Source organism: Periplaneta americana, chromosome 4 (genome assembly GCF_040183065.1).
Source record: "Periplaneta americana isolate PAMFEO1 chromosome 4, P.americana_PAMFEO1_priV1, whole genome shotgun sequence".
Lineage (NCBI taxonomy): Eukaryota > Metazoa > Arthropoda > Insecta > Blattodea > Blattidae > Periplaneta > Periplaneta americana.
The window spans coordinates 119,019,990-119,037,894 of NC_091120.1; the positions used below are offsets into that span (position 1 = coordinate 119,019,990).

Below are 17,905 nucleotides of genomic sequence, written 5' to 3' on the forward strand. Positions count from 1 at the left end.
TCATACTGGGTTGAGGGAAAACCCCGGAAAAAACCTCAACCAGGTAACTTGCCCCAACCGGGAATCGAACCTGGTTTCGCGGCTAGACGCACTAACCGTTACCCCACAGGTGTAGACAAAAATTCAAATATCTTGGAGCACAGTGACAAATATAAACGACACATGGGAGAAAATTAAACGCAGAATAAATATGGGAATGCCTGTTATTATTCGGTTGAGAACCCGGGACACCTGGTTTCGCGGCTAGACGCGCTAACCGTTACCCCACAGGTGTGGACAAAAATTCAAATATCTTGGAGCAACAGTGACAAATATAAATGACACTCGGGAAAAAATTAAACGCAGAATAATATGGGAATGCCTGTTATTATTCGGTTGAGAAACTTTTGTCATCTAGTTTGCTGTCAAAAAATCGGAAAGTTAGAATCTATAAAAACAGTTATATTACCGGTTGTTCTGTATGGTTGTGAAACTTGGACTCTCATTTTGAGAGAGGAACAGAGATTAAGGGTGTTTCAGGATAAGGTTCTTAGAAACATATTTGGGGCTAAGAGCGATGGAATTAGAGGAGAATGGAGGAAGTTACATAACGCAGAACTGCACGCATTGTATTCTTCATCTGACATAATTAGGAACATTAAATCCAGACGTTTGAGATGGACAGGGCATGTAGTATGTATGGGCGAATTCAGATATGCATATAGAGTGTTAGTTGGGAGGCCAGAGGAAATAAGACCTTTGGGTAGGCCGAGACGTAGATGGGAGGATAATATTAAAATGGATTTGAGGGAGGTGGGATATGATGATAGGGACTGGATTAATCTTGCACAGGATAGGGACCAATGGCGGGCTTATGTGAGGGCTGCAATGAACCTCCGTGTTCCTTAAAAGTCGTAAGTAAGTAACGGAAAGATGCGAAAATGGCTTAAAGTGATTTCACGCCGAGACCTTATTCCTAAAGCAAGTCCCCATCTTCAGTCGTTTGTAGTTTACATTTCAGGGAAGAAGATTATTCTAATAATGGGAAATTTAAAACCAAATGCTGTGCCAACAATATCCCCTCTTTATCCTAGGTATAAAGTGACAGATATCAGAAGACCATGACGAACAATTACTAAAACTGATCTCCCTCCACCCAAGAAACGCAAATCTTTTAGTAATATTTGTTTTTCACTATTTGAACAAGATGTTCCGAGTGGCTCAGCATCAGTTAATGACATTCCCTTTTTGCCTGTTGAAAATGACCATAAAGTGATGCAAACAGACGTTGTCAACTTTGTGGAGCTAAAAAGAAATAATTAACAGATTGCATGTGAAAATTACACAACTTAATCAGGTGTTACAAGAGAAGCAAAATGAGACAACGAAAACAACCGAAAAACTCCAACTAATTGCAAGAGATCCGTTACATAAAGAACAGGAAAATGTACGGAAAGAGGCCGATGAAGGCAGTATTCATGCAAAATTGATTCTAGATCAGCTGCTTAATCATCGAAAGAGAATACCAAACAAGAATATATTAGAAAATTTGTGTTCAGAAATTGAGCCGTTACTGTGTAGATGCCCTCTCTTGCAATGCCAATTTGTGATGAAGATGGCCAAAACCGACTTGCTAATATCATTACTGTGAAATTTGTTATGCCGCTTCTAAATAACATTGCAGCAGCTTTAACTGAAAAGCTTGTTTCTTCGAAGAATGCGGCTTATAATCCACTGAGTCACAAAATCTTGAAACTATGATTCTTGAATCTGCAATATCAAGTAGAATGTACCAGTGCAGTTAGTGAAATTATAAAACTTAGTACAAGTTATTGTAAATAATTACCCAAGTGATTACTTTGAAACATCGCAGTTTAGCCTAGGGGTGCTACCCAGTGAATGAACTACAAAATTACGCCTCTGTCATCATGTTACTTAAACTGAACAGGTTACTATGTGTTATCTTCCCTGCTTTTAAATCACGCTTTTACCATAATTAACAGAACTAAACATAATAATACTTATTATTGTCTTATTTATTATTTATAAGTGTTATTATTACTCTTTAATCATTTATTTTAATTCATATTGAGTATTTCCTCTGAGGACACCAGAGCTTGGCAGACAGCGCCTCGTGGTGGAATTGAGAAATTATCCAATTTCAGGAAAATATTACTATTGTCAAGGCCGTATACAAAAAAGCGAAGGGAACATCAAGTCAGCCATGATGAAAGGTGAAATAATTAAAATTTCTCCACAGTATGTCAGCACTGGCTGTATAAACATTTTGTATGTACAGTAGTGTTCAAAGTATTCCTAGAGCATCCCCCTTTTCTTTCCTGCTAGTCTTTTTAGAAGGGAGAATCTTTTACGAGCTTTTTCAGAAATGTATTTCAAATGGTTGCTCCATGTTAACTTACTATCGAAAATAACTCCAAGATGTTTGGATTCATAAGTCCTAGGAAGGTGTTGGCCACTGTATTGGATATTGAATTCTCTTTCTTTTTTACCAAGTGAAAATATTTGGTAGTTACTTTTGCTTAAACTGAGTGTCATCAAATTTGATGTACGAGGCCTGTCTAAAAAGTATCCGACCTTTAGCCGGAAAAAATATTTCAAATACCTGACGGGGTTGGAACCCTAATTCCCTTCAAAGTAGGCCCCTTGTGCTTGCACACACTTAGCCCACCGATCCTTCCACTGCCGGAAATACCTCTGAAGTCTTCTTTTGGAATAGTGTTCAGCTCCGTCGTTGCTTTCCGCATTATCTCTTCTCTGCTCTCAAAACGGGATCCTTTCAGTGGTGTCTTCAATTTTGGAAACAACCAGAAGTCGCAAGGAGCCAGGTCTGGAGAGTAGGGAGGTTGGCGAACGGTTGTAATTCCATGTTTGGCCAAGAAAGTGTGGATCAATTGGGATGAATGTGCGGGGGCGTTGTCGTGATGCAAGTGCCAGTTGTTCGCCGTCCACATGTCTGGTCTTTTGCGCCAAACTGCATCACGGAGTTGCCGGAGAACATCGTGATAGTACTCCTTTGTCACCGTTTGTCCTTCCAGTGTGTATTCGTGATGCAAAATTCCACGGACATCAAAGAAAACAGTCAGCATCACCTTGATTTTGCTTCGCACCTGCCGCGCTTTCTTCGGCCTTGGAGACTCGGGATGCTTCCATTGCGACGACTGTCTTTTTGTTTCTGGGTCGTACCCTTACACCCATGACTCATCTCCAGTTATCACGGTGTTCAGAAACCCAGGATCAATGTTGGCGGTGTCCAGAAGGTCCTGTGCAACGTCACGACGGAGGTCTTTTTGTTCCGGGGACAACAACTTGGGCACGAATTTCGCAGCCACTCGGTTCATGTTCAAATCATCACGCAAAATTGCATGTGCAGAATCTTTACTCACTCAAACCTCTTCGGCAATCTCCCGCACGGTCAAACGACGATCTGCCATCACCAAATTTCGCACCCTCTCAACAACAGCTGCACTCCGAGCAGTTTGGGGCCTCCCACAACGCTGCTCACTCTCCGCTGATGTGCGGCCATCTTTGAATCAGTTGAACCACTCCTTATTTGTGTTACACCCATCGCATCTTCCTCAAACACCTGCTGAATCTTACGAATTGTTTGACTTTGAGAATCACCAAGCTTTTGACAAAATTTGATGCAGTATCTTTGCTCAATTCGTTCAGTCATCTTGCGAAAAAACTAAATCCGACAAACACTTAGAACAGCACCTTACATGGCGACCACCAGCCAGTGACTGGCACAAGTGAATGCGGTGAAAAAATTCAAGCATGCGCATTATGGTTCCTCCTTCCACCGTGCACAGTGGCACCGCCTTAGAATCACTACTTTGCGCAGGAAAATTTAAGGTCGGATACATTTTGGACAGGCCTCGTATTCCATTCATGTAGTTGATTTAGAGCTTTAAGAGCAGAATTTTGAATTTTGTCTCTATGTCTGTAAGATCTGGAAGTCCACAAAACTATTTCATCTGCAAATAGTGCTATTCTCATGTTTGATTCCTCTAATAGGGAGGGTAAGTCATTTATATAAATATTGAATAAAGTTGTACTCAGGACAGCACCTTGAGGTAGACCTCGATGTGTTTGTAACTAGAAAGTGAGTTATTGAATTTAGTGGCAATGAATCTTTGACTAAGGAATTCTGATATCCATCTGAACATATTGCTGGAGATACCTAATTTCTGGAGTTTTAGTAATAGTTTATTTCTCCAAACAGAGTCATATGCTAACTGAAAGTCAATAAATATTACCAAGGTATCTTCTTTCTTGTTAAAACTGTCTTTTATTTCTTGGCCGAGGCGTATGACTTGTTCATTGGTAGAGTGTAGTTGTCGAAAGCCAGCTTGTCTTGGTGATAAAAGATTTTGGGATTCTAAATACCAAGTTAATCTATTGGAGATCATGGACTCCATGGTTTTTGCTATCATCCTTAATAGTGCTATTGGTCGATAACTATTAACATCATGAGCAGGTTTCCCTTTTTTGTGAACTGGTACAATGATTGCTTTTTTCCAAGCTGCAGGAATTGAAGTGTTCCATGATAAACTGAAAATGGATAGAAGTACAGACTTGGCTTTTCCCCCAGATGTTAAAAAAATTCGGAATGAATGTTGTCAGGGCCAGGAGATTTCTTGATTTTTAAATTTATATATATGTGTGTGTGTGTTTATTTATTTTGGCGTAGTTAAGGCCATCAGACCTTCTCTTCCACATCACCAGAAATATAAATAAAATAATAGAAAAATCAAACTATAAATAAAATAAAACCAAACGAAAATATATACAGGCTACAGCCACACAAACTTTAAATGAGTTAGCATTGCTTTGATTTTCATTCTCTATTCTCCTGGCGCTACAGTCCATGAAGGACCCTGGCCTCTCCTAAAGCTCTCACCCAATCTTTCTTGTCCGCAGCACACCTCCAGCATTGCTTTGAAGTTAAGCAAAACAAAAACGCACCCCTCGGCCCACTTAACATTAAGTCAATGTTCTACAGAGCTTATATTTTATCTCTGCCAGTCAGTGACTGTTAAATTCCAAATGGCTTATCTTAGTCATGGTAATCAGCGTGTTAAAAATCATTACAACCTTTCTGTTGTCTCGTTTCCTCCCCACCGCAGATGTGACGTTGCACAGAAGCAGAGATAAAGCAATTATAAGATTTGTACATTGATCTGTGCTGTGCTGATATACATTTCATATAACTTCATGTCTATGTATGCTTTCACTTAAATTTCAGAGACAGCTGATGTTCCCAGTCTGAATCCGTTGGGGTGTCATCATGAGCCAAAATTTATCTCTGTATCGATTGTACCAAAGAATCAATATAGCCTATACATATATTTTAATTTATATTGAATGATTTTTTTTTATCCCTTGATCGCTGTACGTCCGCTTATATAATACCCAGTTTTTTTTAAAGCATGACTCGAGAAATTATATCTCACAAATTCAGAACATATTAATTATGAGGCGCATCCAGAAAGTAAGTTTCCCTATTAACAAAAAAAAAGAACACACACTTTCAGGAAAACATTTATTGGCAACAGCTACAGCAATGTTTCAGCTTTTTTTCAACATAGCCACCATCAGAATTGAGATACTTGTCGTATCGTGGGGATCAATTTTTGTATCCCTCTGTCATAGAACTCTGCCACCTGTGAATGGAATCAGCGCGTGACAGACGTCTTCAGCTCTTCCTTGTTGCCAAAACGCTCACCAGAGGACGGAATTTCTTGAGGTGCAAGAAAACGTGAAAATCGCTGGGAGCAAGATCAGGACTGTAGGGTGGATGATTAAACAACTCCCAGCCAAATTCCGTCAGAACAGCTGCTGTGCGCCGACCCATATGTGGACGAGCATTGTCATGGAGGAGCACAACACCTGCAGTACGCATTCCACGCCTCTTGTTTTGAATGGCACGTTGCAATTTTCGCAGTGTTTCACAGTAACGGTCAGCGTTCACTGTTTCACCTCTTGAAAGGAAGTCAAGAGCAGAATGCCCTTCCTGTCCCAGAACACCGTGCACATCACTTTCCGTACCGACAGCGTCTGTTTGAATTTCGTCCTGACCGGAGATCCACTATGCCGCCAATGCATTGACTGCTGCTTGGTTTCCAAGGTGAAGTGCGAAATCCAAGTCTCATCGCCCGTGACGATCCTGTCGAGGAACTCGTCGCCGTCATCGTGATACCGTTGCAGAAATGTCAGTGCTGCTCCTAAACGTTGCATTTTGTGTTTGGGTGTCAGGTTTTTCGGCACCCAGCTGGCACACACTTTTTTGAACAGCAGGTGCTTAGTGACAATCTATGCAACAAGGATCGCAATATCTGTGGAAAATGGCTGCTCAGCTCGTAATCGTGAAGCGACAGTTCTCCATGATGCACTACCGCACCAGCTCAACACGATCATCATTGATGAGGGACGGTCGCCCACTGTGCTCTTCATCATGGACACTTTGACGACCTTCGGAAAACTGCCTACACCAGCAACGCACCATCTGCTTACTCATGATGTTCGGCCCATAGACCTGATAGAGCTGCCGATGAATTTCAATTGGCACAATGCTTTGTGCATTAAAGAACTTTATCACCGACCAAACCTCGCAGGCAGCGGGAGAAGGAATGAGAGCTTCCATTTCGGATCACTGCTGCCACGCTACTGGCACCAGGCAGGACCTGTCCGGCTGGCATATGATTGATACGTCATAGATCTGTTACCCATGCGCAATTGACATGGCTAATTACGTTTACTTTCAAGGGGAAAAAATTGGCAAACTTACTTTCTGGATGCGCCTCGTATATTATTATTTTATATACAGAATAGATACAATATAAACTCGCAAGAAATAATTTTTTAACATAAAAACTAATATTCTGAGAGACTTATGCCAGTATTTCAGAAATTAAGAGATTGTTATTTTCACAACGCATAACATACTACATTGGCAACGTGATTATACTGATAGAATTTCACATAACACATTTTCGGACATGAACAACAATATTTTGAGACGTATATTTTAGAATAATACAGTGTTACTTTCAGTCGCCTTATGTACATTCACATACAGTACTACATTAGCTATATGACAAAAGTATCATTGAGTTGCTTTTCTCATGTGTGTAAACTCTTTTTTTCTCTGTATAAAATATAGTTGAGAATGTAAAAACATGACGTCTTTAAGTTAATGTCTGCAACTTTGAGTGACTGTCGTTGAGCTTAATTTAATATGGCCATTACAAATGCTAGTCGCACTGAAATTGTTGTTACTTAAAATCGAAAGGCATGTTAGTGAATAACATAGGAATATGTGGGATAAGAACATCTTCTCCTTTTGTTTTGCCAGTTATTATTGTCACTTATATTACTACGTTTTGAATAAGTTTTTTCACACCAATTCTTGTTCCATTGCATAATTTTTGTGGGTCAATATTTCGCAATTGGTGATTCAATATTAGGTATTAAAATATATGGTAGCAATTCTTGTAGTTTCAAAGAATTCAAGAATTCAGTTGGATAAAACAGTCTGCTCACTATCTACAACTGCATCGAGAAATACATAATACGGTCCTGGACTGCGTAGATATTTATTGCATGAATTGCCTAGTTTTAGCCTTCATGATGTGTATCAACAATGTTATTTAATTTCGTGTTATAATTTCAATGGCCCCTGAAAGTTGATGTTGAATACAACAGACAATAATAAAGAACAACTGACTATAGAAGATTGCATTTTAGTATTAACACATGAATGTTTGATCGTATTTATTTTTTTATTTTTTAATTAATTTAACGTCCATTTTAACAATTTTAATATAGCCTATGTTTTTCTCCTGGTTATGAAGGTTAAATGTGCAAATTTTGGCACATATTGGTCAAAGCATGTAGATTTGTATTGAGAAAACACACGCACGCACGCACACACACAAATACATACATACCCACATTCACTTTTTTTTTTCTTTTCCCTCGCTGTTATTTATACTCGCTTTAACATCTTTTTGGTCATATCGCGAGTTAATCTTTGGTTGAAATCCGAAGGCCAGTGTACTATTGTTGAGACTGGTTCTATTGTTGTGAACTAGATGGCAACTGTATACGGGACACAATTGGTATCGATCCAAGGAATGCTGAGGACTCCACAGTATAGGGATAACATTCTTCAAGCCATAGTAGCACCGTTTAATCAGCACTTTGGAGTAGTGCTGCTCATCGGAGTGACTACTACCGCGGAGGAATCGGAGATTACGAATAAAGCTCTCCACCGGTGATCTCCGGTACTACCGTAGATGGAACAGGCGACATACGGAGGGATGCGGGGGTTCGGAGCTAAGCGACAGTTAGCTCAAGGACGACTGGCACGTACGGACTGACGGTAGTTGTGAGGGGAATAACATGGCACCAAATCGGATATCTGTCGCATGGAAATTCTTTAATTTAGTTGAAGGTAATAATAAAGTCGGACACTGTAAACTTTGTGGGCGAATTTACTCTAAGGGTGGTGGAACTTCGAATTTGTTAGACCATTTGAAGCGATCGCACAATCGCGAACTTGATGAAAACAATTACGCAAAACATTTGATACGATTTCTTTTTAAATTGTTTTAGTGCTGTTGTTCCCAAAGGCTCACAGTCTATGAAAAAGTCTTGAAATTTCTCTAAAACGTAACTTTCGAGGCAATAAAAAACATATGAAATATTTACAAGACGACTTGAGTTATATTTTACTGTTTAGACAACTTGAGTTATATTTTACTGTTTGGATTAAAATATTTCTGAATGAAACTAAAGAAACATCTGGTAATAATATAATTACAATTATCCTTAAGTTGATATCCACTTATATTTTTATTACAGAGCAAGAGTGGCGCGTTTTAGAAGAGGCATTTCAAATACTGACACCCTTTAACACAATAATCACTATCCTGTCCGGTGAAGAATCTGAATAAATTATGTTGGACAGTAAACTTTATCCCATTGATAGCCCACGTTTCTTTTGTTTCATTCTGAAACTTCCTTAATATATTTCACGTTAACTAAACCGATTAGAATAATAATTAACAAACCCTGTTTGCGATTAAACGAGAGTTTCTAGGAGAATTAAAGTATAAATGTTTACATTAGCTACTGAAAAGCTTTACTTTTGCGTTAGTTTTGCAGTTAGATTGAATGTTATTAATTTGATCAATGACATAACTAATACGGCTTTCCACGTACACTATGAATTTCAAAACTAGAAAAAAAATCTGTCAGCTAACATAGCACTTTAAGCAACACAAAAAATAAAGACCCGAAGAAAGAGAGAGAGATTAAACAACAACAAATTAGAACTTATTTTAAAAGATACGCGGACGTCAGCGGATTCGAATCACTACCTGATCCGATTAAAGGAATGCTAAGCGGAAAGTGTATGTATGCGCCACAGACAGTGGCGTAGCTTGGTTTTCAGACTGGGGTATGTAACCCAGTAATATAGTTTGAAAATGGAATTTCCCATATCTGTATCCAGCATAGCGTATATACCGAATACAATTGTATCATGTAATATAAACACTGCACAAACACACGTTTGAGATGGGCAGGACATGTAGCACGTAAGGACGAATCCAGAAATGCATATAAAGTGTTAGTTGGGAGGCCGGAGGAAAAATGACCTTTGGGGAGGCCGAGACGTAGGTGGGAAGATAATATTAAAATGGATTTGAGGGAGGTGGGATATGATAGTAGAGACTGGATTACTCTTGCTCAGGATAGGGACCAATGGCGGGCTTATGTGAGGGCGGCAATGAACCTCTGGGTTCCTTAAAAGCCAGTAAGTAAGTATAAACACTGCATATATCTTCCTTGCTAATACAAATTTACAAGTATATTACGTACCTAGTAAAACATCGACAAATAATAGACACACTGAAAAGTGTTTTAATAAACTTAGTTTAGGACTATGCAGTAAAAATAAAATTAATAAACTCATGTTTACTATCCTTGGAGTTTTTTTTTACTTGGTTATATAACGACGCTGTATCAACTACGAGATTATTTAGCGTTGATGAAGTTGGTGATAGTGAAATAATATTTGGCCAGATGAGGCCGAGGATTCGCCGTAGATTACCTGACATTTACCTTACGGTTGGGGAAAACCTCGGAAAAATCCCAACCAGTTAATCAGCGCAAGCGGGAATCGAACCCACGCCCGATTGAAACTCTGGATTGGCAAGCAAGCACCTTAGCCGACCGAGTAATGCCGGTGACTCTCCTTGGAGTTTCCCCGAACATTTTTAGTCGTTTTTTCAAATATTATATGGTTACAAAAATAGTTATGTTTCTTGGCTACCTTATAAATATTATTTAAATCTTCATAGCCATTGGTATTTCAAACGGACTTTTCATTAGAAAAGAGAAGACAAGACCAGCAAAACAGTTTGTTTAAAGTCTTACAACCGCACAGCCACGACTCACTTTCATAAATCTTTACATTAAAATGTCTTACACACTTTTTTATGTTCGTAGTGATATTCAGTACTGGTTTTGAAGGGCCTGCTTTAATTACGTCTCCTTTTTCACAGAACGTTAAAGTCTGGAAGCTCCTTACCTTCAATTTGTCGATTATACAACAATTTGTTTCCATATTTGATGCATTGCGACAATGAACATGAAACAATTTCCCTTTCACTCACTGCGTGACCTCTTGGATGTATATTGTCAGCGTACATATCTTGAGCCATTTGTAGGCAACGCTTGAGCCCATAAGCGGTAACACAAAGATCTTAACCTAAATAATTTATTTCAACACTAAACAATTAAGCTTTCAAAACAGTCTTCAGTGTTCACAAATGAAAAGAGTAACATTTTGTAACAAATAACTCACTCATCATTCTTTATAAGTCACTGGAAATAGTATTATAACACAAGCATGACTATACGACAATATGTATTACAACGCTATACATCCCCGGGGTCACGAGCATGCTCACTGCACGAGTTTCCTCGGGCTGACAACAAATGTTGTTGAGACAATGCGAAGTGTTTTTAAACATCAAGTAGGCTGTGCCCAGAGAGTTACAGTATTCTTACTAATGGTCGCGCCTTCTGTTCAAGGTGATGAAAACATAGTGCGAATTCAAAATCAAACATTCTGGGAAAACTTGATCTGTTCGAAAACATTATATGTTACAATATTATAATTCATAGTCACCTTGAAGGAAATCGCAGGGTATGTAACACATCTCCCACATCCATGGACGCTACGCCCCTGGCCACAGAACATATACAACCTGCGCGGCATCAATCGGAGGTAACCGGAGGTCTCCGATTGAAAGCGCGCAAACAACGCTCCGGAGAAAACCTAATCATAAGCAGCACTACTTTGGAGAAGGATTCATGTTTATGGACGATAACTCCAGAGTCCATCATGCGGCTGTCATCAATGACTTCTATAATCGTGAAGGAATTGCCAGGCTTGAATGGCCCGCGTGTTCTCCAGACATGAATCCAATTGAGCATGTCTGGTATAATTAAAGAGAGCCATTCATGTGCGGCCTGACCGCTCACGCAATCTCTAAGAGCTATGCAGAGTTGCTGCTGAAGAATGGGGGTAGAATAGATCAAAAGTTGATAAATGTGCTGGTAGGCAGTATGCCACGAAGAGTCCAAGCATTACTCATTGCAAGAGGAAGCACTACACTCTATTGAAGTTGCTAGAATGGAGATTTGGTACTCCAACCAATATTCGATTTTCATTTGGCCATCCACACCGTTGTTATAATTTTGTCAACAACTGTTAAAAATACATACACTTTCATTTCTTATCTTTCCTTTGTCTTGTCTTTTATTGAAGGTCTGGTTGATGCAAAACTTTTTTGATGTATTATAAAGTCTATAATGTAACTATTTTAGAAATTTATTTTGAATTTTTTCTAGTAACAGAATAGCTAGGGTTGTTAGAAACTGCTATTTTTCTATTTTCAACCAATCTACACTACCCTACTCTCACATGCTGTCATTTGCTTCCAGTAGATTGTATTTCCCTACTCCATAATCCAGAGAAACATAGACGTAAATGCAAATTTTTCCGAAACTGAGTTATTGATGTCAAACTGTTGTTTGAACACGCATTCATCTGGGGAATTAAAAACATAATAAATAATATCAAAATGTACTGCTAAATACCACTATGTCTTTGTAGAATTGACGTGCATTTGGTACGTTACTGGAGCAATAACATCCAATTGGTCAGTAGTGCACATATTGTTGTGGCAAGTGCATGTGTGTTGAACAACAATGGCATAAAGGTAATTTCGGTAAATTTATTATTATTTTCATTTGAAGAAACAATGACGTAAATATGCATTTTGTGATTTTTGCCACTATTTTTATCTATTTCTCTACCATTAACTTTGGACAATAACAACACAAATGTACCGTATGTCTTTGTTATCCTAAGCAATATTTATCCATAATTGAGAAATAAAGGCGCAAATGTGTTTTCTGTTATTGTTGTCTTCACTTTGGCCAGTTGGCTTGAAGTGATGACAGAATTGTATTTTGTATCGTAATTGGTACAATAGCAAACAATTATTGTGAGCAAATAAATATGCAAATGTCCCATGTGTCTTTTTAGCTCAGATAAAGTTATTTTCTATTAATTAAAAATGGCTTTTGTATCGGTTTCACTGAAACTTCATTCTTAGCAAATATATTTTAGTGTCTATATTGATGATAATGTCTTATCTTCGGAATTTAATTTAGAATAAATAATAACTTATCACAAAGAAAGGGAGGCACCTGCCTCATGAATTAGGTGACCATTCAAATCCAGACTACATTACAAACTAGAATTTAATTTAAGTAATTAACATGAAAATGGTACTAATTTGGAAACCATAAAAACTGTAATAAAATTAATAGATGTCTGATTCAGAAAGTTATTATTATGCTCTTCTTGTTTTGCTGATATAACTTACCGGTACAATCAATTTAGTTCATCAGTTATGGAACAGCATACATCAAAGCTAGTGTGACTGTCACTAGAGAAAGACAGTGCTAACATTCCTTCAGAAAGCAGTTTTTTTTTTTATCGAACTGAGAGTTCTTCATCAAGTATACCCAAATGTGTATACATTTATTTATGTACGAATATTTTTCTTGTAATAAACAGACTAGGTATAACATATCACACAGTCATAATATTCCTTCATACTCAGTACATTATATCAACCAGTTCATTTAATTGAATGTGATTCAGAAATCTATGAGAAAGAGAAGTATTTAAAGACAAATAGAAATAAACCTGGAACAATTATTATTATAAGTGAATTTTCTCAACAACAAAATTATTGCCAGACATCCCATGTCTGCCATGAGGGCGAATGAAGTCTGTTATTTGAATGTAATTTACTTATTTGTTTTTATTTAGAATATATTCCAATTTCTAAAATATTTGCTGAGACAGCTGTCTGAAAGCAATATATTATCCCTGCACCAGAAATGGTTGACTTGATATTGATATGACTTTTTTATAATAATTATCTCTTCTAACAAACATTTTCTAGTTGGGACAGTAGATGAAAAAGTCTTTAAAAATAGATACCATTGATCTACAAAAAAGATTGATAACCAGAACTCTAAACCTAATGCATACTTAACATTATTGAGTGTTTCTGCCTGCTAGCAAAATTTTATATATAGGCGCTGTTAATCAACTGCTAATAATGGGAGATATAACATTAAAATTGAGACGAATATCCCAAACATGTTACAAAATTCAGGATTTGACAGATAAAGATTTTTTCCTAAACAGATAGTAATGAATTTAAGCCCTCATTATCGAACAGTAGTTCATCTTCATAGTTTGAGAGCAAAAGGGCGAAAAAAAATGTTCATCAGCTAAAAATGAGAAAAAGACAAAAAGGAAACCACAAGAATGGATGGAAACTAAAAGAAAGATTTTTAGAAGAAACTTCGCAGAGGTGTCAGATATAAAAATGGTACAGATCACATACAGCTACCACAACAAAAACAGGAATTGACTGTGCTAAAAAAAAAAATAATAATAATAATTAAGACTAAACTAGGCTTACATCGCAAAAAATAGTCATCCTTGGGAGGAAAAGGAATGACCTACTGAAATTGATAAAATACCAAAGTATTACGAAAATTTATGCCATTTGCTGTTTTGAATTTCTTCTTCATAAAATAAAAATTTCGTTTAAAATTAAGTTGTTTTCATTTCAAATCGTCCTTCAAGGTTTATCATAATTGAGAAAGATAACAAAATCGTAGGGTAACAATGACACAACTGAGGTGTATGTCTTCCTTAAATGCCTCATGAAAGGGTTAATTTGCGAAATACCATGAAAGACACTGAAAGATATAATACCTAGATAAATGACAAATCATTTAAGTCCATAGAAGTACTACTAGTGCATAATTAAGATGTGTTATATATCATTTTAAATATTTGAAAAAACTAGTTCAGTCTTCTTGGCTGATGTTATACCGCCAGCATTCCATTGTAAGATGTTTAGTTGATTCTGTACCATTAAAGTGTCCCCGCCCGGAGATCCGATTGGGGGACTATTTTACCTCCGGATAATTTTATCTTAATGGTACTCATTTCATATTGGAGTGAAAAATGGCAAGTTGTAGCCGATTTAAGTGAACACCATATTTTAACGTTTTGGTGGCTACTTCATTCACACACAACCCCCAGAATGTCTGGAGGACCACACCTGCTGTTGGTCGACAGGTCCATTCGACCTAGCTGGGAGATCTTGTTGATCACCAGCTTTCCCTCCTTAAGCCACTGGAGGACGATTTTAGTGCCATAGCAGGTCAGCACTAGGAACAGAAAAGTAGAGAAAGGAGGAAGGAAAGGGAAATGAACCCCTAGGCCTCGAAATGGGGATGCTCTAGGAATACTTTGAACACTACATACAAAATGTTTATACAGCCAGTGCTGACATACTGCGGAGAAATTTTAATTACTTCACCTTTCATAAACGAAATAGAATATGTTCAAAACCAAGCTCTCAGACTCATTACTGGTGGAATCAAAACAACTCCAATAGATCCTATGAGATTCCTCACTAATATTAACAGCATCAAAATGACAATAGAAGAAAAAGCACTGATTCAATATGAAAAACTTATTAGATTACCAGGAAACAATTGGCATTCATACAGTCCTCTCTGAAGATTGAAAACTCAAAAAAGTTTCATATCCATTGTTCAAGAATTAAAACAGAAAATCAATATCCCGAATTTAAAAGAAAACCTACAAATTAAACCAAACCCTTTAACTCTATTAAATATGGAATATAATCTAAATTTAACAGAAGAAATACTGAAATCAGAAGTAAACACTGAAATACTAAAACAATTGTCTTTAGAGACAATTAATATTAGATACCCTCCACAAAACTGGCTTCATTTATACACTGACGGATCCTTGATCTCCAGAGAACAAGGTGCCGGTGCAGGTGTTACGTGCTGTCTCTTCTCACTTTATAGATCTCTTGGGTACGGAACAACAAGTTTTGATGGAGAAATCATTACAATAAGTGAAAGTCTCAGGAATCTTCTATGCCACATCAGTAAATTTAGGAATGCAGTTATATTGTCAGACTCCAAAGCAGCTATTCTATCAATAGTCTCTAAACACACACCTTCATCTCAAACAGCAGAAATAACTAAAATGCTCTCTCGATTAATATCACTCAATAAAAGAATTGTATTCCAATGGATACCATCCCATTGTGGAATCCTGGGAAACGAGAATGCGGATGCTTTAGCAAAGAAGGGCAGCACTGCTACTTACAGACCTGTTACTAAATCTACATATTACTCTGTAAAAAGATTTATTAAATCTACATACTTCAACAAACAAAATTTGATAACACAATCCCAAGGGAAAAAATGGAACTCTCTGCATCAAAATCCACAGTTAATTCCCGATTTACCACGAAAATCGTCTGTAGCTGCATTTAGATTGGCAACAGGCCATGACTGTTTGGTCAAACACCTGCATAGAATTGGAATATATCAGTCCCCTAACTGTCCATTGTGCAACTCAAACCAAGAAATGGATTCGGAACACCTCAAAATCTGTGCTTCAGTGGCTGGTCATGATAATATCTTTGAAAAATATTGGAGTGCAAGAGGTCAAATGACTTTATTGTCAAATGCCTGGCATTAGAAAACAACAACAACATATTTGAAAAAACCTTAAATGTCTCTCCTGAACAATTTAGTTTTTTTGCACTTGCATCAATGTTTCTCCAGATGGGCGATATATGTATTTTATTTTATTTTCCTTCTTTATTAATTTTTTTCATACATTCTGTCTTGGAACCCTGATAAGATTTTCGACCTTTTTATTTTACTGACAAATGTTGGTTAGTCAAGCAGAATAGCTGTATGTAACGACCCCAACGAGAATACTTCATCTTCCCTTACCACTTGAAGATGAAGACAGAGCCAATTTTCGAAATGTTGTGAATTCCTTATTCATCAACAGTAATGGAAAAAGTCCAATCTATACCTCTTCTTCACTAATGGACATTGACAATTTTATTGTGTTGTGGGCTTAGTGCAAAATCCCATGAGAAAAACTAATGCATTATGATGAGCTGAGCTTAAGGAAACAACTACTCTGGAAAATTCCATGCATTATCTGTCACACAGCTGCCTCCTGGCTTGGTTTGATTCTCTGTATTAAGTACTAACAAAGGAATTAAATATTAGTCATGTGATTATTACTACATCACATGGACTTGAAAATAAAATGAAACATTAAATTATTATTATTATTATTATTATTATTATTATTATTATTATTATTATTATCTATTTCATTCACAGTGACTAACCTGTTTTCATTTTTCAGATGAAGAAGAACAAATATGGCCCAATGCCAAAGGCCATGACTTTCCAACTGAGATGCAAAACTTGTATGCACAAGAGCAGATGAATATTCTGACAGATGGCAGTAACCAAGAGCATTCAGAACTTGCTGTAACATCCAGCTAAAAAATATGACAAATCTAACATAAAACAAAGGCAGATGTAATAGTAGGTGTGTATGTGCGTGCACACATAACTATACTGTTTTCGCTGTAAGAAAAATCCTAATGTAAACATAAGCACGTTGCTGTCATACCTGTGATTGGCTCCCAGTCGAAACATTCACACGACGCAGGAAAATATAGTTCCGCATTTGGAAACTATCATCTTGTATTACTTGAAAATAAAAAATTGAATTCTAGTTGTTAAACACGATGAAACATATAACTTCACTCATATATAAAAAACTATGTAAAAGAAAAGCTACTTTTATATTTTGTTATGTAGGATGAACGTGGATGAATACCAAAAGTAATACCGAGATAGTCTGTTCAGCGAATAGGGATTATAAAGAATGGACACTGAGCGAATTTTCCTGTGTTTTGTTTCTCTGTGCGCCAGCGGTTAGTTCCACTTTCAAGCGCTAGAGGTAGTGTAATTGAGCATACGCTAAGATAATAACTGAGAATAGAGTTGAGGCACAGGATCCAAACATCGCCTACCTTATGGCATAATCCAGTAACGCTTTGCTTCAAATAAATTCAAGTTAACAGCTTTTCCTTATTTCTCAGTGACAAACTAGTTGTAATAATAATATTTTATATTTCAGATATAACACATTATATTATAAAATAATGTATTATATTATAAAATAATATAATACATTATAAAATTAAGTATCGAATTCGTTTAATATTTGTATAATAATATAATATAGGTATATGGTTTTACTTCTCGTAAGAGTTTTGTTTTTCCATTTTCAGCGCTATCAAATCATTACATATTTTAATTGTTGTTGGGGTCAACGTCTCAACTCTCATTATAAAGGAACTCTAGA

At 37.0% G+C, this 17,905-nt stretch overlaps 1 protein-coding gene across 4 annotated transcripts in view; it reads right to left on the reverse strand.

The window, feature by feature from the left end:
• Nup98-96 (nuclear pore complex protein Nup98-96) overlaps positions 1-17,905 on the reverse strand; it is a 431,225-nt gene that overhangs the window by 75,381 nt on the left and 337,939 nt on the right. For all 4 annotated transcript variants that reach the window (XM_069823886.1, XM_069823885.1, XM_069823884.1 and 1 more), the window contains one exon: positions 16,875-17,030. In XM_069823886.1, coding sequence (XP_069679987.1) covers positions 16,875-17,030 — 156 coding nt within the window. The remainder of the gene's footprint in view (positions 1-16,874; positions 17,031-17,905) is intronic.